The following is a 27,366-nucleotide window of genomic DNA, read 5'->3' on the forward strand; positions in this document are numbered from 1 at the left end:
CACTAAGAGGGAGCAAGGAGACACTGCTTAAAACATGACCAGCATCCATAAAGGTAAATTTCATTTTTCAACATCTAGCTATTTAAAAATGGGATCAAAGCAGTCAGGTTAAAGTTTAGCCCAGTCTATCCCGTCTAATATGAATGATGTATGCCTGATTATTTCTGTCTGTGTGACTGTTTGTCTGTGTATCATTGTCCCAGTCTATGTATTGCCAGTGGAGCGTGCCTTTTCTCCAAAGAAGTGTCTGAGATGTGCTAAACGTCAAAGAGGCCACGCTGCCTCTGATATCCCTTTGATGTCATCTTTATCACCTGCTCTACAGCCAGTCTGTGTGTGTGTGTGTGTGTGTGTGCCTGTATACGTGTTCATGTGTGTGCATGCTCCCAATTTGTCCAGCATGACGGCATCCTCCAGCGACCCAGTAAACATTCTATTATAGAGTTATCACCATCACATCTACGGACACTTAGTGTTCACAGGAGCTATAAAATCTATTAATGACAGGCTACCCTGGGGATAAAGAAAGAAAGGGTCACGCGTATGCAGAGCTTAGCCCTGCACGGCCCAACCATGATGGGTACATAGTGTAGCAGCAGTTATGGACGTGTCTGTCTGAGCTTTTTTTTTTGATCCATGCAAGCACAAACTTTCTCTCGATGCACATGCCTGTCGTTGCACCCTTTGCATCAGGGGAAAGTGGTTGACAACAGGCTCCGACACCTTCTCTGAGACCCAGCCAAACGCTTCGGAGGCTTCTGGAGTTCCAACGCCACTGTGTTTGTTCAAGGCAGTTCATCTCTGTCGGCAGATCTAAATTTACAGGACAATAAATTATCACAGATCTTGTTCTTTGGCTTGCACGCCTGGATGTGCGCACGGCACACTCGTGCACACGCACATTGTGGCTTGTCTGTCCCTGGAGGACGGTGTATTTTTAGGGTCTGTGTTGTATTCTGACCTTTCATTAGCTTTCTAGATAATGCTTCTGGATTCTCAGCTGATTGTTATCCAAACAGCCACTCAGGCCTGGTCCTTTTATCCTCACGGCTACTTAACACGCTGAAATTATGACAGTATTAAATCCATCTACAATAAGTCATCCTGCAAGCATTAAAATGAAATATTCAGAATGGAGACTGTCCTTGTGAGACAAAACCAGCATTAGTCATACGGTTAAGCACTGTGTTTTCAGTCCATTCAGACCATTAAAGTTTGACTTCCTGGCCATATTGTGCCCCTATTTAACAACATACTGTAATTCCCCCCCCCCACAAAAAAAAAAAAATAAAACAAAAATCAACCACTTCATATTCTGATATCAATAGCCAATCATGTTTCTACCTGTAAAACAAAATATGTGCACTTACATAAACTAATACCAACCAGTTTCAACCATCAACATCATGACATCAACCCATCAATCAACTGTTTCATGTTAGATTAAGTTAGCTAGCTGGAAACATTATCTTACATCTGTGCGTCTTTGTTTCCCCAAAAAATTGTAGTTACAGACCCTCTGGCTAGAACTGATTCACTCCAAGGAAAGCTTTATCTGTGACAGTTTCAGATTATACACAAGGTTTTACAGTGGACTGCTTCAGCACCTAACATTACATGGAGCATGTGATGAACTTCGCCACTTCATCCCCAACATTAGAATCCAACAACCATCTTTTCTGAGGACAATAAGCCTCTGAGGGCAAGGGCCAATATTTCGGGCTGATATGGTGTACCTAATGGATATCTGGACCAATAATTCCTTGGCTTCCTTTTGGCTACTCTCTATTAATCAATCTCTGCATATGAATGCAGATACATTTTTAAAAAAGCTAAGACAAAGCTAACTTGTCGTCTGACGATGGGTTCTGAGATTGACAGACTACCTGCCTTCAAATGCAATTGGTCAGTACTACTTGGACTACAAACGGAAACCAGAACACTTCCGATACCAAAATCTTGCCCCGTCGCCTCCAGGTTCTGCATGCAGATATGTTTATAGAAATTACTCTATCTCTGACGGATACTACTATCTCGTCTGCATCTCACTGTTAAGGCCATTATGACACGCCCACTTTTCAACAATCCAACCAAATTCCTTCCAACAATATATCCGACCTGCAGTGCCCTGTTTTACTCACAAATATGTTATGATACTAAAGCTACATACTCTCAAAACGCCGGTAAATCTGGACTTTAAGTTGTTCTCACGAGCCATCTCTTTGTGGCCATGCAAATAATGACAGCTGACCCTGAAAAGTAAAACTGAGGTAGCGTGACATTTTTATAGTACTGCAAAGCTTCGTAAGGAAGAGATCAAGATGGATAGCTGGGCGTGCAAAGTGTCCAACTTTTACACTTTTCTGACGCTGTCCTCCACCAACAGCCAGACCTTGTTTTGCGTGTGAGGTGTGTTGTTAAATGCCTGGTACACACTACACGCTTAGCCCTGATTTTCCACTTGCCGACCATTTTTGGAGCTCCCCTAAAGAAGCGCCCCAGATCAAAGGCAAATCAATGTTGGCTCTATGCTTGCAAACTGGCACTCGAGCGCTATGTGTGAACTGTTCAAAGATGCAAGCCGATGCATCGCAGACGCACCTTAGATATCTACCACGCTAAGTATCTGGACCTGTTGTGGACCATGTTGTTGAGTGTGAGAGTGTGAGACATGGGTTGAGGACAGACATGGACTGAGCACTGCGGCACTTTCCAAAGTGCGCATGTGTTTGAAACGGAGAGTGAGAGGGGGGGAAGAGAAGGTGAAAGGTGGACTGTTGCATAAAATGTTTCTGTTAGTTATTAATAACTTACTCAGATTGCTGCCTTGTCACTTTTTGACCCACTTGCCGGAGCCCGTGGTGTATTTTAGTAAGCTTACCCGAACCTGCCCAACCCACAGAACCCCCGGGTTGATGGTCGACCAGCGCCTCACACATACTCATCAGGGCTTCCTCCTGGTGAAAGATCGAGTGTGTCATGCAGTGTGAAAACCACAACTTTAAGACTGGCACAGCCATCTGACGACTGCGAACGCTGTGTAGTGTGAACTTAGCTTAAGGTACTGGAGAGATGTGACATAAAATCCAGGAAGTCCAGTCTGAGTAACAGATCATGTTCTACGGCTTACGAGTAAGGCAATGACAAATGAGGTATTTTGTCGTTTAAGCTGGAGCACTTGTTACTACAAGATGTTAGTCCAGTCAACTTTATTTATATAACCTCATATCAGATATCACATATTAGTTTCAAGGGGCTTTACAATCTGTGAAGCATACGACACCCTCAGTCCTTAGAAAAACGATGTTGGATACAGTAACACCTCCCGTCTTTCCCTAACTTGCTTTAGTTGATCACCTTTTTGTCTTTGTCCTTCTTCCACCTGTCGCTTGTTCGTGTTCCCTCAGACCTGCCCAGTGTTGAGTTTGCCCCTATGTGTCCCATCAGTATGGGGACTCTGCCAGGTCTGACGACAGGCTGTCCTCCCTGCTCCAGCCTGCCAAGGGATGGGAATACACGCTGAGCTCATCCCTGGACTGCCTGACTGGTGACAGCCCACGGCATAATCCCCACAGGGGACACATTACTGGGCCATTAGTCCAACCCTTCCACCTTCAGTGCATGCCTCTGGCTTGCCCTTGGTCCATTCGGCCCCATTCCCCTTTCTCCTTGCAATTCTCCTTTGAGAAATAATCCAGAGTGATTATAATGTATCAACACAGAAATCAATTGGATTAGTCCAAAACCGCTGCCTCTGTAAATCGCACCTTTATCCCTCCTTCACCCCAGTGCAACGTTTAAACATAGCAACCCCCGTCAGTACTTTTCCTCTGAGGAGATGGTTGCCAGATTGGACCTCGTACATCAGGGCAAACTTTTCCTCCAACTGACAAGAAGGCGCTTGACTCTGTTATTGTTTATGAGGAGAAAGCTGGGGTCAAGTTCACAGGCTGGGAGAGAGACGGAGGGAGAGAGCGAGAGGGAGAAAGTCTGTTCCAGCTCCAGCCCCATGAGAGACAGCATAACTCAGCCGTGTTTGTGCTTCCCTAATTCCTTTTGATTTAGCAGAAAATTGTGAGCTAAGCTGCAGCGTACAAATATTCACCGGAGCTGTGCTTCTTTGCCTCACCTCGCGGCCTCTCACAAACCTAGTAGTCTGCACGGTTGTGCATGTGCCGGTCTCTGAAAACGCTTTAAAGTGTGAGTCCCATTCTGACAGCGGCCTGCCTGCCGAGCTGTAAGCAGAAATACAAATGTCTCTGAAAGGAGCTTAGCTTTAACAGCAGCTTTGGCATAAACACTAGAGCTGTTTTTTCAAGCTTTCGATGAAACAGCAGTTTGCGACAGCTATAGCTAATTCTAATAGTTTCAATTCCGACAGGGATTTTCCTGATTTGTTTACTCGTTGGTTAGCATTACTGGGTCAGCTGAATCAACTGTGGTATTCTTAATCCAATATCACAAACCCCCTCGGAGAAGTTCAAGTCGACGCTGATAAGACCGGTGTGAACTGGTGTCTGTGAACAACTCAAGCTGTTGCCTTTGAGTTTGTGAACGATCTTCGGACACTTCAAAGTAGGTTTTAATCTGTCAGGAGTCATTCAAGGACAAAGAGATATATCAGATTTGATGATGAGTGACGGTGACAGGTCGCTGCCAAGCCTGAGGACGACCTGAAGATGCGTACGCATGCATGGGAAAAAAGGTAAGGATGGTCGCTCTCCGGGGACAATGCACTGTGCGAGTGTGTGTGTGAGTGCTTTATTCGAACGCTGTCTCAGCACTCTCTTTCTCTTACACATGTGGTTCATATTTAAGCCATAGTGCTGTTCCACTGGACGATTTGGCTCTGTTCTACCAGTCCCACATTCCCTTCCCATTCCTTTTTTCTCTGACATTCATTTCTGCTGTTCTTTAGGTGGTGCGCGGCTGCAGGCACAACAAACATTTAAATAAGTATTTATTAATAATAATAACTTAAACAATGTCACAGATTTAAATCTTAATCAGGGACAACACTTATTACATGATATTAATATGATGTAAGTGTGTCAGATTTTGCCAGCAGCATTAAATCTATGCTGTACAGTAATTATGTATTTGAGGAACAGTATGAGGAGAAGTACTATCATATACATATCCACTGAATATGATAGTGTTAATTCTAATTACAGACGTGCACTTGTGCAGCTGCTCCCGGCTCTCTAGTCTGGTGCATTTTTTCTGTATTTTTGTCTGCGTATTGAACGTCCTGTATCTTTTGTATTATGTTCTTTGTTGGAATGCATTACTTGAGTGTCACAACTAATTTCGTTGTATTCCTGTGCAATGACAATAAAGGCTTTCTATTCTATTCTGTTCTATATAACTGACAATAACTATAGATGCTATAAAATTATATTTGTGTGAACTAATACCTACTATATCTGAGGCTGCAAATGCATTTCCAACATACTGGTTCATGTAGGGCATTTGCTCTCTGGTTGTATTTCTGCATCTACGTGATTGCATTTTGTGGCATTTTACATTAAGAATAAAAACTACTTTTAATTTGTCAGAAAATCCCTTTAAAATATGAAGAACCACATTTTTTTCCTGTGATTTAATTACCCAATTTTACAGGGTTGTAAAATGAAGGCGCCATCATCAATTATAACGATTTCTGTGTGTGGTTACAGATGAACTCCTCACATAGGACTGCAACAGCATCATCACCCCAACACACACACAAGCACAAACACACACACACTGGAACAGAGGAACGCACCTCTCCTCTCTCCATCCATCCCTCTTTAATATCTCCTTCCTAGTCAAACTCTGTAACCCCTGCATCTGCCCAATGGGCGCGAGGAGCCGTCAGCAGCGAGCCCTCCCTCATCTCTTTCTCTCTCCCCCTGTCTCTCCCAGCTCTGCCTCTGTCCGCAGCGCACTGATAAAGGAGAGGTCCGGTGCGAGCATCCGACCCAGCGCAAACTCACACAGCCGACAGAAACTGCAGCGAGTGTCGCATCTGCAAACCTCCAGCTGTGAATCGGATCCTATTTCTGCCTCTGAAGTAAAACCAAAACCAAGGATAAGAGTTTTGGAGAGGGAGCTGACTGGAGAGGTAAAGCACCCGACACTTGTTGCTCGTCTCGTCAGGTAAACCTCCTGTCTGCAGCCAGAAGTGCTCAGTGGAGAGTCTGGTGCGCACATGGCACCGAAAACGCGCTCCTCACACTCCTGACAGCCGCGCTATATTTAATATGGAGCCACACACTGGATAATGAGGCCTACCTACTGAATGGGTGCATAGCCTACTTCACATCTTGTCTGTTAAAGCCGGGCTTTCCCTCCCTCTGAAATCAGATTTTTTTTTTTTGGGAACTTTTTTTGTGGTTAAAAAAAGCGCAGAGCCATGCTGGGTTTGAACAGGATTCTGAGCCTGCGGGCTGCCCGGGTTGGGAGTTGTGGTTCACCGGGAGCCAAACCCTCACCCCGGTCTTCTTCGTGCCAAAACCCCGGTGCCAGCTCGAGGATTTACTGTGCGTGTGTGTTGCTGCTGCTGCTGGTGACGCCTCGGGTGGACTCCTCATGGTGGTGAGTACTGTGCGCACACATCACACCTACAGGCCTACCTGCCTGACGAGATTTATGGCGGCCGAATTTCTACTTTATGGAAGACACAATTAAGTAAATTATTATTATTATTATTTACTAAATTAAATCAGCTGTCTAGCTGCAGAAGGGAGTTAAGGAAATGGCACACGATTTGAACATGAATCATTGATCTTAATCATTTGAAACGGCGCTGGGACTTCTGCCTAGCTTTGAGTCTTTCGTTAGAGACTTCAGGGATTCAATCTGCCAACGAATTTAACTTACGATGACTATTTTAATAACCCTCCTCCAAAATGCAAAAGCAAAACCCCCTTATAATTAATTCACAGCAGCGATTTTCCAGCAGCAGACAGACAAGGCCATTATGAGGGGTTGTTAATTTATTATCGCGGACTCTCTGTGCAGTGAATTCATAGTCGGTGCAACATTTTAAACTTTATTATTATTGTTTTTATTTGTGCATTTTGCTGCAAAAAATCTAAACGCATTAGGGTTTATATTTGTGCATTTACTTGTGATATCTATGAGGACATTAGTAAAAAGAAACAATAAATGTGTTTCACTTTATTTAATTCAAAATGATTTGTTCCTGAAAAAAAAGAGCAAGGAGCACTGACGGTGAGAATAAACTAATTGATGAGCTTGTGAACTAGACTCGAGCTTCTTTAGGATTTTGTTTCTAAGATGCATTTGCTCTTCGTGTCAGTTTGTTGGCCTGCCACATTGAGCAATAATAATAGAGCGATAAATGTAATTTATGTTGGCGCTGTTGGCTGAGCGCGTGTTCAGCTCAGCTGGGGCCTGCATTCAACAAGGCAGAGCAGTCATTAATTCACCAGGTACCACACACACACACACACAAATGACTTCACTAAAATACCCCAAAACCAGCCATCTAGAGCATAGGTGAGGGGTGAAAAAATATCTCATTGCCTGCGCAATAACATGCGTGAAAATGTCCATGTGTGTGAGTGTGTTTATAGGAGAAGTGTCTGTGTGTGGGCGGGTATGGGGGTGATGGAATGCCTAATAGTTTGTGTAGATTAAAAGCAGTTATGGGGAGTAGTGGGAAGAGACTGTGTGTGGAGGCTTTGGCTGGGCATTATTGGCTTTGAGGGGAATTTAGTGCAGGAGATACAGCATCTAACCGTTTATCACATTTCTGTGGGTGTGCAGGCAGTGATGATAGGGGCAGGTCTGGGGCTTTGGGTCGCGAAAATGATTGTGGGATGTTCCAGCCATTTGAGAAAGGTGGAATAAAAGGCAATGTATAATGTGATGCAGGTATTATGTAAGCATGAAATTAGATTTGTTGTGACATATAAAGAGTAGCCACAGTTTCCAAGTGTTTGTCAAAGGTAATGGTCTGAGGAGAAACAATCAGTGTGTGTGTGTGTGTGTGTGTGTGTGTGTGTGTGTGCGTGTGTGCCAGGCAGTTGCAAGTTTGACTAACTGATATAACAGAGAAGTGAAGTGACTTTGCTTAGTTGCTGCTTCTTAAGAACATTTAGCAAGAAATCCCAAGAAGGTAATAGATTTGTACTTGTAATACTGCAGAAAATGACGACAGATGATGAATATGACAGGGCACCAAATCTGCCAGGTGCCCCCTACACCCCTACATCCCCCCCCCCCAAAAAAAAAAACATTGACAAGTCATTCCTACTCAATTATATTACATATCATAAGCCAGTACAGCTAAAAGGTATACTATTAAAAATACTGATACTGTCTAGATAAATTACATATGCAGCGCAACATAAATGACACTCAGACTTAATGTGGGCTATCTGACAAATATAATGTGATGACGACATTAAGATTAGTTGGATACACTCTGACAAGCAAGTCTCCATTCTCTGCACTCAGGTCCAGAGTAAAGACTGACAAGTCCCAAGTGCTAAACGTTAAGTTTCGAGTGCGACATAAAAAAAAAAGTAATGCAAACAAAATAGTAAAATATTAAAATTTAAAAAAAAATCTTGAATGTTTTTCAAAATTTGAACTCATTCGTTACAAGTTTGTTGGAAGTAGTTGCATCTCCGTCTGTAATTTTTGACCTGTTTTTCTGTTAACCACTGCATATGTTCTGTGCAGGAACGAAATTATCTTTGGTATCATTTCTTCTTTCTTGGTAACGCAATGTTAGTTCTTCATGGTTCTCTCCTGCAACTCAACTGGATGCATTGGATTAGTTCAAACAAAGTGGATCTGAGGAATTAAGCGCTGACTTGCTGGGAACGAATAGCATTTATCTTAGTTGATTCAAAAAAATCGAGGGAAATTAATTGATTTGTAGGACACTTTTGAACCTTTTTGTTTGGGGAAAGGTATCAGGTATTTTCGAAAGTGAAAAGGCTCGAGTCATAGTTGCTGATGTCCGAGTCATGTTGCAAGTGCTTTATGATTTTGTCAAGTCGAGTCTAAAATAATTCAATTTGTGACTCAAGTCTGATTTGAGCCCAAGCCATGTAACTTGAATCCACCCTTCTGGGTATGGCAACACCAGTTGGACAAATGACAGGCAGAACTGCAGTACACCATAATAACAGAACTAGTATTAATGATAATGGAAATTTGTTAAATTTATTTATGATTATGATTACATTTGGTAATGATTATTTAGGACTGCGGTGTGTGGTTGCCGGTTGTAGGATAGCATTTTTTAATTTATATTATCCATTTATTATTATTTATTATTTTTTAGCAAATTTCAAGGAGAGGGCAACAAGAGGTTGGTGTAATATCAGCTGCGTCATCAGAAGTCAAAAGAACCCTTCCTTATTTGTGTGCGACTTGTCTTTCCTCGCTGATTCACAGTAGAGTCGCAGCTCTTTACAGCATGTTGTTTTAGACCTGTGGATAATGATTTACTATCCTATAAAATCTACAGGTCCTCCTGACTCTCATGGAGAACGGGAAAATTAAGTGTGAATTGCTGCTCTGGCTCTTTCCTTTGATGAGCACTCTGTTCTTATTCCTCCTCTCTAATCCCACTCAGGGGAGCAGAGAGCCTTCAGTCTCCATCCTCTCGCCCGGCCTCGTAAAAACACGACCACACAGCTACACGCTCCCTGACCTCCCCTCGCTGACCCGCCAAAGCCCCGCTGCAGCCACCGGGCTGCAAGAGGTCTCATGCACACACACGATTAGGTTCAGAGTTTATTTTGTGTGAGCTCACCACCGCATTTATCTTGACGGGATACTGCAGAAGTCTGTTTTATTAGGGCAGGGAGAGAGATTGGAAGAGGCATGCAGGAGGACTGTGAGTAAGACGAGCATGAGAGCGAGCAGGCAGAAGACAGAGAGGAGTAAATGGGGTATTAGTGTGACAGGGTTATTGGAGGCCCCGGACTTTGTGCTCTGATTTGTGACGACATGATTTCGACTAGCCCATTGGGAAACATTTAAACACACATACACACGCAGGTCTTGTGGGGAGAGGTTAAGTGCTTATTTATTTGGAGAGCGGAGTAAATGGTCTCCACTCCCCTCCTGCTCGCAAACCTTAAACTGTTAAGTGTAGTGAACTCTGACTCACAGAGGACTGTTGCTGCGGCTCTCCTTCACGCCACTCACCACCTTCGAGTGTGTATGTAGCCACGTGTGTATACATCTACCATATGAGGGCACCTATGTGTACCAATTAAATGTAATATCCCACCAGTCACTGCTGTACTACATATTCCACATACGAATTCTCCTGACTAAACCTAGTGTGGAGAAAAGTGCCTAGAAGTTTCTTGTGTTTTTTCCATCTTCAGGTACATTGGTGCGCTGGGGGCTCGTGTGATCTGCGACAACATCCCCGGCTTGGTGAACAAGCAGCGGCAACTCTGCCAGCGCCACCCGGACATCATGCAGGCCATCGGCGAGGGCACCAAAGAGTGGATCAGAGAGTGCCAGCACCAGTTCAGACACCACCGCTGGAACTGCAGCACACTGGACCGCGACCATACCGTGTTTGGACGCGTCTTGCTACGGAGTAAGTCACACTTGTGTGTCCACATGTCTGCCTGTCTGATCACTGACTGTGTGGCCAGAGAGTATAGATACTGAACCTGAGTCCCATCTGCTACTATCTCACTCCTCCTCCCTCTTCCTCACTTTTACCGCCCTTATCTCTTCCTTCTCCTCTCCGTCCTGCTGCCCTTGCTCTGTTCTTTCTCCGATCTCTCCGTCTCATACTCACGTATGCTGGTGCTCCGTGTTTATAGTCGCTAATGGACTGTTGTAATGCCTTACGCCTCGTCAATAAACATACGGGCCTCGAGACGCGGGCTTGTCGTCATTTTGTTTTTCCACTCCTGCCAGACCTCTCTGCTTTGTAACAGATTCATGCCTTTACACATATGCACACAGGCGCATGTTACAACATCTATCCTTGTAGCCGGTCCATGGGACTCTTAAGTAAGATGACCTAGTAGCCACGGTGTCTTCAGTCAGCTGGGTTTTTTGCATGAAAGATTAAATGAGGACTGTTCTAAAAATTGTCCATTGCATTATTTTGCAAAAGATCATGATGCAGAGCACTGACAGTGATAGAGCTGTCACTGTTGCATGTAGTGCAACCAGTAAAAGGGTTGACGGATTAAGCTTTCTCTTGATTTTGTTGCTTTGGAGCAAGGCATGATGGTAAACAGTTCATTTACAGCAGCTCATTGACGTAAAGTTGGATTCAGGTTGCACAAAAGAAGGTGCTTGTCTTCACAGACTCCATCTGACATGTTATTGTCCTTCTTCCAGCCATCCTAAGCATGTGTGGGGGGCGACGATTCATGAAAAAAAAAAGCAGATATGGAGATACGGGCTGTGTGTGTGTGTGTGTGTGTGTGTGTGTGTGTGTGTGGTGGACAGGAATAAACAGTAATGTAGATGTAAATATTTAGAGAGATATTCTCACTGTCAGACAAACAGCGCAGGTTTGAATGATGACCAACAATGCCCTCCTCCATCCTCCCCCACATACGCCCCCTGAACAGCGCCCACTGCCCCCTTCTCCTCACCCCAGAGATGGAACGGGACATTCCATTGAATACAGAGAACGCAGGTTGGATCACACAACTGCTCCGGCCCAGGCTGATTCAGATAGGTGTTTTTAGATAGCAAAGTGCCCCACCCTTAGTCATTTATAATCAGTTAAACATCAGTTTTATGATGTTAATTTGCACTCGTGTATTCATGTGTCACTTTGCAGGACAGTGTTGTATATTCAAAACCAAATTCATCAATGTAATAAAATGTTATTTATCCTCTCCTGCAGATTACGGAATAGTTTACTACAGCATTTAAAAAGTTCTTCCAACTTGTGCTTGTGATCAATCTAAAACAATTACGTGTGTGAACTGTGAGACGGTTCAACAGACCACAGACACAAATGTACTCTGCAGCTTTTGTTAATACGCACCTGTGAGCCAGCCTGATATAAAACAAGATTAAAAATCTAACATCCTGTTTACACAGGCTGCGTGGTGACAGCAGCATGGCCTCCATCAGTGTCTACGGCCGACTTAAGCTCCGCAGGATGGGTTATGTCACAGTGCTGCTTTGAGGTCACCCATATTTTGGTAGTGCTCAGAGGCCAATACATAGATGCTTCACATCATAGTTATGTGTGTGACGCACAAGTGAAACACAAGCTGTTATCGCCCATCAATCCAAGAACTAGTGGCGACAAAAGCCCACTGCTGTGTCGCTTCATATCAAAGGATGGGAAATGATAACGGTGCTATTATCGGTCCAATTTTCTGTCTGGAAAAAAAGAGTAGGACTACACAGGTTTTCAGCATCAATGTAAATGTTTCATTATCTCTGAGTCTGAATACAGTGTAGCTGCATGGCGCTTATATTATTATAACATATTTACCTTCTGTAACGAACGTGCTGCTGGGCTGAGAAACAGTGGTGTGCGTAGAATGTCAAACACACTCTACACACGAATTCAGACAACAGACAGACAACCCATGTTGCGAAGAAAAATCTGTCAGCATATTGCTCGTGTGCCCACCCTGAGTTGTTATGATCATTTTACAGACATTACAAGCAGCAGAGTTGTCATCTGTCTGCCTGAAATGAAGCCGTTGGACTTAGTGTCTTGCGCAATGCCATAACTCCATTTTGTAGCATGCCATTTTGTAGCATGCTTTGCATAGATGCATGAGTTTATGTCATTATTTTGCAATGCGCAACTGTCAGAAAATCATGCTGGTGTTGATAAAAAGGAACTGAAAAACTCGGAAATAAATGATTTTCGATGGTTCGGACAATTTGGAACGGGTTCTCAAGCACATATGTTGTATGCCTACATGAGAGGAAAGAACTCGTACGTACCAGCAGGCAGTCGTAGTATGTGTAAGTCATTAAAAAAGGGAAACTGGAAGACCTACAGGACGGATACAAGAAGCTAGTTAGTCACTTGGCACATTAACAGTACAACCACATGTTGAAAGAACAAATTATATTTACCGTGAGCTAGCAAACAAAAACACAAACAACAGATTCAGCATGCTGAAAAGCTGTCGACTAGAATTTGGGGACATCAGATGTGCATGAGATGGATGCATGAAGAACACGACTGAAACACATTCTATGTAGACAGGGTCTAAAAATGGTTTATCCTCTTGGGAGCTGAACATGCTTAGAAAATTACAATTGCTGATTACATAATATGATGTACTGTGTTTGTGACAGTTTGTGACAGCAGGATTGGCATTTTAGCCTGAAGGTGATGCTAAAGGAAAGCTCAAGTGGGATCCAAAATAGAGAGAGTTCATCATCTGGGGAGCATGAACGTGATTTTTATTAAATGTTGATGTTTCTTGTGTGCCACTTAAAAAAAGGCTTTCTTGGGGCACACATACAAATTATATGGCTGATAGCTGTTTATATATCTTTCTCTGAACAGAAGTGATAGATGAAAGGACTGAATGACAAATCCACCAACTGACTGAAAAGGCTCATGGACATTAGGGATGGAGGGAAAAATGTATTCACATATTGAATACAGTTACCTTCTATGCTTATGAAACATTAACACAGGAAACAATATGGCAGCAGGCTGGTGACAAATGTTTGAATTATAGTAAAAGCTAAAATGTGTTTCTGAAAACATCTGCAGGCAACACAGTAACAGAATCTCACAGTTTGATTGGAGTCTGGTCTGAGTTTGAGAGAGACGGATGGGTCTATTTCTTGATCTGCTTCCATACTCGTTTCGTCCGTGGTGGCAGGCAGGAAATGCAGAAGTACTATCTGCACTATCAGCGGATAAAAATCCAATTTGACCTGAGAGATGAGCAGGGAGATCTGAGCGCTGTTACGATGGAGGGAAGTTTACAATAGTTCATCTACACATTCTACCCACATTATTATGACACAAAGCTGGTTGAAAATTGGCAGATTATTCCTTTAATATCTTAATAATTAGCTTTACAATACAATAGATACTTTGCGCCCCGTCATACAGAGATTAGCTAATGTTAGTGGAGTGATACGCTCAACAAACAAGACCAGCTGACCAACTCGCACTGCGGCACTTTACAAAACTCTCAGCCAACTCTGGTCGGGTGAAGAAAATAACACAATCCACAGCCCGCTTCATTTCAAAAGACCTGCGGCTGTGCAGTGTTTTGGATAACAATGGCTTTGCTCTGTACTCACGCTGCAGCACAGAGGCTGCAGATATAACGTTAACAACAACACAGTGCAGCTCTCTGCTTCCTGAAGGATTCCCAAAGATTCCCACCCCTACTGGACATGCATTTACTAACTGGGGACGTTAGAATCTCATTCCAGGTGCATCATTTTCTTCTATTTGAAACAGCATTTGTGTTGTTTTGACTTTGAGTGCAGAGGCACCGAGTGAAATCCACATATGTCTGTTAGGCTGAGACTAAAGATGGACAAGTTCTTCCCCCTCTGGCTGTTGTCTTTTAAAGCATTCACTCCCACGGGCGCTGCAAAAAGCAACTGTGACTAAACACTATATCTAATTCTCTATGTGTCTTTGGCCACACAATAGATGAGTCATATTCTAAGGAACTAAAGAGACCAGAAAAGCACAGCAATGGTAGAAAATGCTGTCATGACATCACCCTGGCGCTGATTAATGGGGTATCACTGTGTCTGTATTTAAACAATTTATGTGAGCAGAGGAGAGCCCCGCAGCTGGGATTATTTCCATGATAATATTTAAACAGAGCTGTCCTATACTCCACATCAGGCCTGATATGCCCCCGTCAGCTGCACCTTCATGTCCTGATGGCTCATGCCCAGGCCTGGTCATAGCATTATGCGTATCTGTGCATGTCAATATGAGCGCTGCACAGTGTTAAGTCTTTAGGTCGTAGATAATCTTTTGTGTTGCATGATATGTGTAACTACAATAATAGATTGTGTTATTCTAACCTCTACCTAAGTCTAAACTCTTGTTTCTCTTTTGCTTTTGTGCTTTCCCTCTCTGTCTCTCTTTCTCAGGCAGTCGTGAAGCTGCATTCGTCTACGCCATCTCCTCAGCAGGAGTGGTGTATGCGCTCACTCGCGCCTGCAGCCAGGGGGAGTTGAAGACGTGCAACTGCGACCCGCACAAGCGTGGACGAGCTAGCGATGACAGAGGAGAGTTTGACTGGGGTGGTTGTAGTGATAATATCAACTATGGGATAAAGTTTGCCAAAGCCTTCATAGACGCCAAAGAGAGGACTGTCCGAGATGCACGGGCGCTCATGAACCTTCACAACAACCGCTGTGGCAGAACAGTAAGTGTCAATTTATCCAAAAACAGATCATTTATTCTCACTTGTACATCTAGTGGTATATCTAGCTATGCAGATTTTTGTTTTATTTGACCAAGATTTGATAAATGTGCATCTTGGACTCCATTTACACTCTGTTATTAACATGCAATCTGTGTCTGGCAAAGTTATGTGGGTAATGATACTGTAACAGGCCCTTGCACTTATTTTTATTTTTTTTTAAAAGATTATTTTTTTTGGGCTTTTCCACCTTTAATGGACAGGACAGAGTTAAGAGTGTGAGGTGGGGAGAGAGAGAGTGGGGGGATGACATGCAGCAAAGGGTTGCAAGCCGGAGCTGAACTCGCAACTGCTGCAGCGAGGCATCACCTTTATACATGGGGCGCCGGCACTATCCACTAAGCTACCGACACCCCAGGCCTTTGCATTTATACCTGGTATTAATAACTGTTCTCAATATCAAGGTTCCATCTGCATTGGAATCAAATCTCTATGTGCAAATCACAAAGGAGGAGCAGATGAATTAGTGGATGCAGAGTAGCGCTTTGATTCTCTGCCTGAGCCGATTTAGTCCAACCTAACCCGCTGGGTCCAGACTGAGCTGGGCTGTAATTTCTCAATATTCCTGGGCTTGGATTGGGTCTGATTCTCGCCAATTTTGTTTTTAAAAGGAAATTGGCAGTCCTTGTGTGTAAATGGGGCAGGAGTTGCACTGGACAACAAAGTGGAGAACCGGAGGAGAGAGACAGAGCACATGTGAGTGAGGGACCAAAGAGAGAGCTAGAGGGGCTGCAAGGCGACTTGGCTTGGAGTGTTTGCTTCTGCCTCTCCATAAGTGGGAGAGATGTGCATAACATGCAGTGGAGAGCAGTTATCATTATTTGTGCGCCACATTGCCATGGACCGCTGTGCGCACTTGAAAATGGAGACACACCGAGGGGCGCAGTCTATTCTGCTGAACCTGTTGTGTGAACGACACAGAACCGATGACAGACTATTAAAATAAGGAAGAGAAGAAGGAGAAGTGATGCGAGGAAAATCGTCAATGCTTAGCTTGTAATAAATGTTTTAATATTAAAATATATGTATATAATTATTACAATAGTTTTTTAATCAGGCTCTGGCCTAAAACTGACGCTGTGGTCCAGGCCCAGGTCAGGGTTTGACAGAAACTGCATGGGTTGGGCTGATTTTTTGGACCTGACTAAAGCTCTGACGCAGAGTTAGGTGACCTATCATCATCACTTGTTGGAGGCATTTTTTCTTAACAAGGCTGTACAATCCGCACTTACATTTGCTGGGATTCAAGCTCATTGCAATGCATTCTAAGTGCATTTTAGGGCTGTCACTTTTTAGAATTCAAACTGCTGTGCAAATGTGGAAAAAGATTTAATATTTGATCTGTAATATCCTCTTCAGTTTCAAAATTGTCAGAGTATATGTGGTCACAGGCCATGTCCTGTGCTTCTGCAAGGGAGGGCTCCTACAATGCACTGTTAGGAGCTAGGATAAGATGGGTGGGTTGCATTCAACTTTGATTGAACTTGACTTTTGTAAAAGTGACAGCCCTTGTGCATTACAAAATATTTTTTCTTATACAGACACAATTTTAAGACACAGATCACAAGTATAAATGGGGGCTGAGATTTATGTTGCTACCCCAATGTAGGTGAAAGGAATTTTGGTTTGTGGTGCTCGCAGAGTTGAAAAACACACTGCATGTTCACACTGCAAACCTTGCTCGATTTAAAATTATTGCTCGGATACCCCCTTTTTTTGTTTCTTTGTTTGGCTGTTCACATTATTTTTTAAGTGTGGTCAGTATCAGATTCCAGTGTGGACTGGTCCTGAACTAACCCACATGCGCAAAAGAACAATGACAAAGACATCACTTGCGGCATGCATATTTTTTTGTGGAAAAATGGCTGCTACAGTACTTCTGTACGGAGGTGTGTGTGGAGGCAGATTAGGAGCCAAGAGTGGTGGGATTGTGACAAGAATGGCTTCACTGGAACAGATTGCCTCCAAAGTTTCAGAAAGTTAAGGGCTACTTTTGACTACATCTTTCAGCAACTCTCCACAAGATTCTTGCGGCAAGGCATTCGGTTCAGGCGAGTGATGTCAGAATTTCATATGACTGATAAAACTGAGGTCGCTTCTCAAAAAATTCAGACCTGTATCTGATTTAGGACCACATATGTTAAGTGACACAAATCAGAATTTAAAGGGTCAAATTTCATGTGATTTGTGCCGTTCACAGTGACTGTGTTAACATGCACAATAATATTTCACTATTGTTGAGATTATGACAGTATTCTGAATTTGATGGGGGTCATGTAAACAACATATTCTGTTTAAATATTCTGAATTTTCCAATTAAGACAGATATGCCGGTATTATTCAGGTTTTAATAGCATTCTTTTTACATGTATACAGTGCATTTGGAATATGAGTCTCAACTGGCGATTTACCAGTTTGCGACACTCGGCTTCTTTCCTGTTAACGGTGAGCTGTGCGTTGTCGTGGATACATTGTAGACAAACCAAGGCTGGGGTAGAGATGCATGCCCCAAATATAACATACTATATATCAACAGATTTTTGGATATGCGCACATATCACAACGCTGACCTTTTCAAAAAGGTGGTTGAAGGAACGAAAGAGGGAGGCTGTGTTTGCATGGTCGAACAAGTCTGCTACCGGTAGAAAACTTATTACCTATTTAAAACATATTCTGATGTGATAAACAACAGGTTAGGGCACGTTATTCGGAGTATGCATGGCTGCATTTAAACGGGAATATTTACTCTAATTCGCCATGTAAACAGCTTGGTAGGCATACATGTATAGTCTTTTTCAAAATAAAGGCAAAAATCGGAATATCTTATGCATGGAATATTTTGTGCATTTGGAATATGTTATAAAATAAAAACAAATGTGAGTCGAAAAAATATGAATGGGACACTTCTGCCTCCAGTCTAAATGTAGCCTTGGAGAATTCAACAACAACAAAGTGTCCCCATATCTCTGGGAAATCCAGAGACTTCACTGTCAACAGTTTTTGTAGGGATGATAAATAGCTCAGACTCAAACTGTTTGCAGAGATTTGGGGATTATCCAGAATTAATTTTTAATTTTCTAATACTTTGAGCACCTCAAACAAAAATCCTCTCAGCTCCATTGTACTGGAGTGGAGACAGAAATCTCAGAAGTGGATATCCATCGCAAAACCTTGGCAGATGAAACCAAAAATGATCTATGAGACTAAATACCACTAGTGGTACAGTAAGTGAGAAATGTGTTTTTATGAAATTAGGTTACACCCACCCTTTAAGAAACACTTCTGCCTTTAGCTCTGCATTTTAAGAACATTTAAAACTATATTTCAAGTTGGCTACAATAAAATGAATACTACTCTCCATGTTTTTAGGCAGTGAAGCGGTTCATGAAGTTGGAGTGTAAATGCCACGGTGTGAGCGGCTCTTGCACGCTGCGGACGTGCTGGATGGCCATGTCAGACTTCAGAAAGACCGGCGACTACCTGAGGAGGAAATACAACGGGGCCATCGAGGTGACAATGAATCAGGATGGCACAGGCTTCGCCGTGGCTAACAAAGCCTTCAGGAAGGCCACCAAGAACGACCTGGTCTACTTTGAGAACTCTCCGGATTACTGCCTGCAAGACAAAACAGCAGGTAAGACGGCAGAAGCAGAGAAAGAGAAGAAGAAGAGGAAGGTAGACTGGACTGAAAGACGCAGAGAGGCAGTTTCTCATGGGTGTTGATGGATTGCCCCGACTGTGTTATGTTTTAGTGGTGTTATGTGTATGTTGTGTGTGTATGTTCATGCATGACTAGTGTGTGTGTGTGTGTGTGTGTGTGTGTGTGTGTGTGTGCAATGGTAGTCGGATAACACAGCAGGCCTCCCGTGTGATGTCGGTGGAAGCTAATATCCTTGTACCCTGAGGACATGGTCGTTCTGTGACCACCTGACCTCTATCAGTCTCTGTCAACACACACACACACACACACACACACACACACACACACACACACACACACATATACAAACTTAGACACACCCCCGTGGTCAGAGGATTTCTTGATCAACCTTTACATAATGCACCTCATTAGTTATGCCCGTTTCCGATTGGCCAGTTGATGGATGAAACAGTCGGACAAACTTTTCCGATATCTGACATCAACAGCTCCATCACCATGAAGCTCTGTCCAGTTCTTCCTCCCATCCTTACTCCCTTTGTCTGCCTCTCTCTTCATCCCTTCGTCCATCCTCCCCCTCTATCTCACCTTCCCAGTGGAATCCACAGCCTAGGGACACAATCAGCTAATTTAAAAAAAAAAAAAACAACAACACTTCTTTCTGTCTGTCACAGTCTCTCCCTCTCTGTCTGTCTGAACTAAGCGTAGCTGGAGGGCAGAGTGGGCCTCAGAGTGTGAGAGCCTGTCTGTCTGTCACGCTCCACTGTCCATTTAACCCTCACACACACACACACACATAGAGTGGCTTCAAAGGGAGCAGTGGCTTGGGAAAGGCAGTGTAACTATAGGCCACTCTACCAACACTGCATAGTTGTGTGTGTGGGTCTGTTGTTCTTCGGGCAGCTTGTTGTGATAGGTAGCAGTTCAAACAGGGAGCTTCTCACACGAAACACCAAAACTAATCTCTGTGGGGATGACATTCACATAAGATACAGACAATATGCCACTGCGTTAGGTAATAACGCGACATAGATGCGCTCAACAACGGTGACTCTGCTATTGCACTTCAAACATTGAACCAAATAGGGAGTTAAAGTAACACTAAAACTGTGACATCTGTAATAATGCAAGCTACTAAAATATACAGCCCCGGAACATAAACTCGTTTACAGTATATCTTGAAGTTAACTCCATTTGGTCTAGACAGATCGTGATGTAATGATCAGAGTGATGAGAATGTAACTCAAAATAAAAATGCTGAGACATGGGATCTATATTTATAGACCGAGTTGCGCTAACAATCTCAATGATTTCCGGGTAGACAACTGGCAATTTATTTAAATTGCAGAGAAATATGAATTCGGCAAATGTAATTGTAACTTTTGAAGATCTATAGTTACACAATACAATACACAATACTCAAATCTATCTGATGTTTCTGTCATCGTTGTTTAATTTTATGTAGGCTACACAATGCTGGGATTTTCTACCCAGCAGTAATGGTAAACAAACACTGTGATTCGCTCTATATGTTGTTCAATTTAGCATTTATGTGTTGGCTGGTTTTAATGAACACCATTTTATACAAGGGTAAGGCTGTCATTGGTTTATGCCATCACATCATATCTTTAAATGTGGTATTAGAGCTGGCCGTGTGTGCATGTGAGTGCATGTATCCCAATGGCTGGCTAAGTGCCGCTGCTCTGCACTGCGCTCATATAGCGGTTATCGCTGATAACTCCGTCCTGACAAACGTAGGCAGAATGGTGTCGTCACAGAAGCGTAACACCTACCCTCTGATTACCCCCCATGTACACACTGTTAGCTCTGTCGGCAGTGTTGCCATTGTTAGCACTGTTACAACTCTGAATGGCTTATATATCGCCTTTAATGAAGTTCTCCAAATATGTTACACAGCAGCAGTGGTGGATTTAAGCTAATGACATGGTGCAACTAAAGCCTCTGGGTAAAATGCCTGAACACTCCCATGTCAGAATAACGGGAGGAATTCTTACATTCTGCCAACACTGTGAATGCAGCATCAATGTCACTGTTTCTTTGTAATGCTGACAAATTGTTGTTCAAATTAAATCAAATTTTAACTTCAAGTGCTATAAAACTGTAATTCCCAACTGGTGGGTCACGGTCCAAAAGTGTAAAATACAAACCTTATTTTAGAGTACAGTGATTTCCAGGTCAGAGCTTTTATTCTGAAGTGCTGTTTGTGGCTGTATAGTGAATGACTACCGGACAGCTACAACAATAAACTGGCTCAACGACATGGCCAAAAGCAACTATGATGCTGAATCTATTAAACTGTGTGGACCTTGAATTAATGACTACGGAGAAATCTGGTTCCCATGGCTGGACCAGATGGGAACCACTGCTGTAAAAGATAGTCATTTATGTTATAATATTACACTGTATCAGGATCACACTTGTAAAAAAAACTTTTCAGTAAAAACAATAATAGTAACCCTTGATCAGAGGTTGCACTGAGTCACAGAGACTTGTGGAAGAGCAGCTAGCTCGATGCGATGTTCAGACTAGGGCTACAACTAAGGATTTTTGAAAGAATACTTCATTCACAAAACAATAACATGATATCAGTTATTCACCCCATGTTATGTTGAATTTATGAATTTTTCTTGCATGCCTCCACAGTGAACGAAGAATCCAAAAATAAAGAGAAAATTCTGGATAAATTGGAATAAAAAGAGAATTGCATTTAACAGCAGAAAAACTATATTAAAACATTCATTTCCAACCTCTCAGTAACTCGTGCAATATAACCCAAGTCTTATTCAGTCTTGTCGTATCCATCCAAATGCTCAGTACTTCCCAAACACACACATTTAGGCATTAACGGTAATATTTAAAAACACTTCTGCATACAGGTAGTGTGCCTGAGCAAGCACCTGTTTGAACTCTGCTTGTGCGTTTCACTGAGCAGAGTTCAAATGCACATGTGTGAGACTGTTTATGCAGAAGTGTTTCAAATATTAAGGTTTTAGGGAAAATGTATGTGTTTGGGGAGTGCTGAACATATAGCTAGGTAAATGAGACTTGGATTCTACTGCACACGTTGTGTGAGAGTTTGTAAAGAGATGTTTTGATTTTATTTTGCTGTTGTTAAACACGGCCTCCTATACTTCTCTGTTTTTGGATTATTCGTTCACCATGGAGACATGCCCAAAAAAAGTTTTCTTCATGAATTCAACATAATACAGGGTGATTAAATTATCATATTGTAGGGGAAATATTCCTTTAACCTGACAATTATTTTCTGGATTAATCAATTGTTTAGTCTATAAAATCTCAGAAGTGGTGAAAAGTGTCAATCAGAATTCCCTAAAGTCCCTGATAACATCGTCAAACTACTTGTTTTGTCGAAAGAGTTATTGATTAATGTTTTTTTTAAATGAATAATTGATTATTCCAGTAAGGGTTTCAGCTCTAGCTCAGCTCTCAGACTTTGGCTCTCTATCATAATGACCTAGAAGTTGCTGTCGTTTTCAGTAGAAAATTGGTACTATATAGGAAAAGGGTACTATAAGGAATGGTCGGCTACTGTTTGTAAACAGTATCACCAGCAAAAGTGAGAGCCGAACCCAGCCTTTTCCTTTGGCCTCTAGCCTCACTATTTGTGTTTTTCTGTGCTGTGTCCACAGCCTTCATAGCTTTCTCCTGGATGCATGCTACTTACAGTCTGGCACCTTGTAGCTACCTTTTTAAAATGTCCTGACCTCTCCTGAGTGCTGTGACAAAGAACATCCCAAATATGGCAAAATCACAAGGAAATTTATAAAATACAAGCAGAAGAAAGTGTGCAAATAAATACACTGCCACACACCTGTAGTTGGACATGAGTGATGACTGAGAGGGATTGTTTTTGTATGACCACATAGATTGTATTGTATATCTCTAACCCACTCTTTTGTGCTCTCTGCAGGCTCCTTAGGCACAGCTGGGCGGGTCTGCAATAAGACATCGCGCGGCACGGATGGCTGTGAGGTCATGTGCTGCGGGCGGGGCTACGACACCACGAGAGTCAAGCAAATCACCAAGTGCGAGTGCAAGTTCAAATGGTGCTGCGCCGTGGAGTGTAAGGACTGCGAGGAAGCTGTGGACATACACACGTGCAAAGCGCCCAAACGAGCCGAATGGTTGGACCAGACCTGAGGACACGCCCCCCTCCGCCCCCTGTAATGCGACCCCACCCCTCTCCCCTTTAAACAGGACATCCTGTGGAACATGGCATTCTGAGAAAGTTTGTCTGAAAGTGCTCTGCGTCTCCGCCCTCCCCTGCCCCCACCTCGGTTCATCATTGCATGGCTTTTCTACCTGTCTCTGTGAAAGCACTAGAATTCAGTACCCATCAATATGAATTAACACCCATTAGCCCCTGTTTGTGAATGGCCCTGTGACTGAACCGCTGGGATCAGATGATGAACACTTTGGGGTTCGGGTGGATTGGGCTTTTGTCGAAGATTCAGTCCAGACAGCCTTTTCCCTAGCGTGTGGTTCTGGGTTAAAAATGGTTTGCTGCTTTCATGATGCTTTAAAGACACATTTTTACATTAACTGAGCCTTCAAACGTATCCAGTATTATTACAAAAAAAAAACATCATATACTCACATAATTTTCTTTTATCTACCAAATACAAATACTTGGTTGGACTTTGGGAAGTAGCTTGATAAGTGCACTTTGAGAAGTGGACATCTAAGCATAAGTTTGGCTCTGTGTGGCCAAACAGAAGTCCAGGCAGAGGACTACCAGACGACAGGGAGATGGACACTAGATGAATAAATGGACGGAAGTGTCATTGGGACTTTGAATGCAACTGTAAAAAAAAAAAACAAACAAAAAAAGGAAAAAAAAAAGCTGTTTAAAGTTGATTTATTTAAATTGTAAAGTGTTGTTTCATTTCTCATCTGCGGATGAGACTGCACTACATTGGCTGACACGAGGAGAGAGAAGAGCACTCCCATTATTATGACTATACAGTGCACTCTAGTTTTCAGCATGCGAGACGACAAACTGCCGCTGAGAAAAAGAAGACGAGGGAAAAGAAGAAGGCCTGGACGGTCATTCAGTCACACATAACCACAACATCAGACAGATTTCACTTCTCTGCTCTCCAGCTTGCTTGTATAACATTGTGTATATTGCCTTATCTAAACAGATGTTCATATGAAATATATGGTGCATTAGTATGACACTGGAATCTTTGTTTTTTGTTCAGATGGACAAACACAGAGGTTGATGGCAAAAAAAGGAGGCTAGACAGTGCAGACAGAGCAGAACTAATCAGTGTGACTGAGCAGGATAGTGAGTAAGTTCCCGTTGTACTGCTGTCATAACCTGCCGTGTTATTCCCATCACACACACATACACACACACACTCTCTCTGCTCCTCACCAGCATGAGCTGAGAGACACTGGGGCAGTAATAATACAATCTATGTCGGCAACAAAGGCTGATTCTGTGTGAGTTGGGATGGGGTGTGTTATATCAGTCAAGGGGAGGGAAGTGTTTGATTAAAGGCCCAACCTAAACCCCAACCCCTGCTGGCCTCATCCCACCCCTCGCTATGTGGAATTCCAGGTGGGTCCCAGGCTAATGACTAGATGGCTGTAATTACCCGGGGCTGTTGATAGCTGGTGATTGGACATGGTCGTGCCACAGAGGACCTAGTGTGGGCTCCTGCTGGGACCACATTTAATCAAAGGCTTCTTGGCCGGCTTATCAAAGGGAATACTTTCCAGCAATCTTCTCTGCCTCAGCCCCCTCTGCTCCCCAGACTCTCAGTCCCGTTCAGTCTCTGTTACATTGGAGCCCAGACGCTCCTGATAACGTGAAGTCAAAGGGATGTTGCACACAAGCACAAACTTAAGACGAAAGTAGCGTGTATGCACAAATGATACAGCATTAAAGGGACAGTTACCCCCAAAAATAAAAAAAATATATATATATATTACATACATATTTTTCCTCTTACCTTTAGTGTGAGATGGTTGCCTTCTCTCGAATATGGGCTAATAAAACTAGATGGCAACAAAGAAAAAAACATCTGAAAGCTCTAGGGCTGCTCCCAACTAAGAATTTTCCTAGTCAACCAATGGTCGTCATTTAGGGCCATTAGTCGACTAGTCGCCCGCATGTTTACTATATTAATTTAATTATTAAATTATATATTGGCGGGGCAACGCAATGGTTTGGGTTGAAGGTGTGAGAGAGAATAGTATCAATCAATCAATCAATCAATTTTATTTATAAAGCCCAATATCACAAATCACAATTTGCCTCACAGGGCTTTACAGCATACGACATCCCTCTGTCCTTATGACCCTCGCAGCGGATAAGGAAAAACTCCCCAAAAAAACCCCTTTATCAGTAACAAGTATCAGTAACATTGTTAACACTGTGCTACATTACAGAGAAATACAAAACCGTACTAATGAGCCTTCATTAATATAGGCCTATATTTTATCTACAAGTGCACGTCACACACTGAGCGAGCTGCCTGTTAATGACGCTGTCGGCAAAGCAGTAATGATTGTGCTAAATGGCTAATGGGCATGTAGCTACTTCCATGTTTCAGATGATACGTCATGTATGTAGTCGACCAATGAAGATGAGTTTACATATCACCTTGGGTTCGTCCTTCACCTTCTCAAAATGATCCCACACTTTGGATTTCCTGCCCGACATGTTATTAACTAGCCTGTGGAATAACCGCAGGTACCAGCCCTGGAAATTAACCTGACTCCTGTCTAACTGCTGAGCTTGGCCACTTCCTGTGTCTATCCTTTCAAATTAAATTCCAACATGGTCCATTCACATAGGTTTTAATTCATTTTGACATGGTGCAGCTCCTGATAGAGTTTTACGTTTGTTTTGTTATTAAGTGACCAATGAAATTTTGCCAACTAATGACCTTCGACTATTAGGGGGCAGTCCTAGAAAACTAAAAAGCAATGTCTCTTTTCAGAAATCTTGACCTAGTTGACCCAGTTACGCAAAAGTAATCCACAGACCTTGTTGTGAGCAGTTTCATGTAGAAACTATTTTCTTTCTACTGGACGACAGCTGCCAATTGTATCAGCGCACAGAAGGAAGCGAGCATCTACTGCTAGCTCACCTAGCACCACTGAGCTAGCTAACATTACAGCTCACCTGAGGGGGCGATTTATGTTACCATCTTGTACTATCACAAGCAGAAGTTGCGTTAGACTTTCTCATTGTCCCTTATTTAACAGACAGGGTCGTAAAAACACCATCATAACTTATTATTACCTGTCAATTTAATTTGGATTTTTTTATGATAATTTACTTATTAAAATCATTTAATTGTCATTGTTTAGTAATACAGAATAACCTTTTATATCATCTATTATAAGAAGGGGTGTGCTATTTGTTAGTACCACAGCGCACTTATGATGCACATACATGCATGCAGTTAAGTTGTGGCTCGTTTCGAAGGTTACGTAACTACTGTTGCTACAGTGGTAAGACTACATACATTGGCCAATGTACTTTTATTGAAAGGATGTTTTGCTTCCTTTTCATCTTTACTCGTTAACAGATAATTTAACTCTGTGCCACTCAAAGGTTATTGGCAGCTACCAGCAATTTTTAAGTTGTAATATCTTCTTGCGTGCTACCCAATGCACGAGTTGACACTGCGAATCAGTCAACACACCTTAAATGTCAATATGACAACTTTCACTGTTACATCTGTTTTCATTGTCTCTCTTGCAAGATATATTCTTTAGTGATGACCATCAAGCGCTTAAAAATGTCTATCAATTTAATGTTCTGATTCCTCACTTGGGGAAAAAAGTGGTGGAGCATCGTTCCAGTATGCTCTGCAGAACTACACTCCTGTTTATAAGGGCATGGAGGAAAAAGATGAACAGAGACACTGACTGTGCAAAGAAACGTCAGACACTTAGCTGCCATGACATTTTTCAATGGTATGTAGCAGTATAGCATACTAATGCAATGGCTAAAGCCAACTAGACAATGACGCATACATATGAGTTCAACGACAAGACTAGACAATAGCTAATCAATATGCCATGCTACCTACTGAACAGAGGTGTCAATTACTTAAAGTTATGGTAATCCTAATCGCCCTCAGCGTTCTAATCTGTCAAAATGACTGAATTCAGTTATGCAACCTCTGGTCACAAGCATGCGCCTCTAGTCCATGAGTAGATGCACACTTCCTTCTGTGTAGTAATACAGTTGGTGGGAGTAGTTTGGTAGAAAGAAAATAGTCCCTAAAGAAA

The 27,366-nt window shown here is 42.6% G+C and overlaps 1 protein-coding gene across 1 annotated transcript; it reads left to right on the top strand.

Annotated features, from left to right (window-relative positions):
- Positions 1 to 24,277, top strand: LOC126403429 (protein Wnt-2b-A). Its single transcript, XM_050066093.1, has 6 exons — positions 1 to 53; positions 5,908 to 6,579; positions 10,365 to 10,585; positions 15,076 to 15,353; positions 18,780 to 19,044; positions 23,021 to 24,277. The coding sequence occupies exons 2-6, from the start codon at positions 6,398 to 6,400 to the stop codon at positions 23,248 to 23,250; spliced, it is 1,176 nt and encodes a 391-aa protein (XP_049922050.1). The 5' UTR covers positions 1 to 53; positions 5,908 to 6,397; the 3' UTR covers positions 23,251 to 24,277.
- Positions 24,278 to 27,366: the final 3,089 nt, after the last annotated feature.

Source organism: Epinephelus moara, chromosome 16, assembly GCF_006386435.1.
Source record: "Epinephelus moara isolate mb chromosome 16, YSFRI_EMoa_1.0, whole genome shotgun sequence".
In the NCBI taxonomy this organism is placed as follows: domain Eukaryota; kingdom Metazoa; phylum Chordata; class Actinopteri; order Perciformes; family Serranidae; genus Epinephelus; species Epinephelus moara.

Coding starts and splice junctions, on each gene's coding strand:
- LOC126403429 (XM_050066093.1), top strand. CDS start 6,398: ATGCTGGGTTTGAACAGGATTCTGAGCCTGCGGGCTGCCCGGGTTGGG. Junction 10,586..15,075: donor TGGACGCGTCTTGCTACGGA/GTAAGTCACACT, acceptor TCTCTTTCTCAG/GCAGTCGTGAAGCTGCATTC. Junction 19,045..23,020: donor CCTGCAAGACAAAACAGCAG/GTAAGACGGCAG, acceptor TGCTCTCTGCAG/GCTCCTTAGGCACAGCTGGG.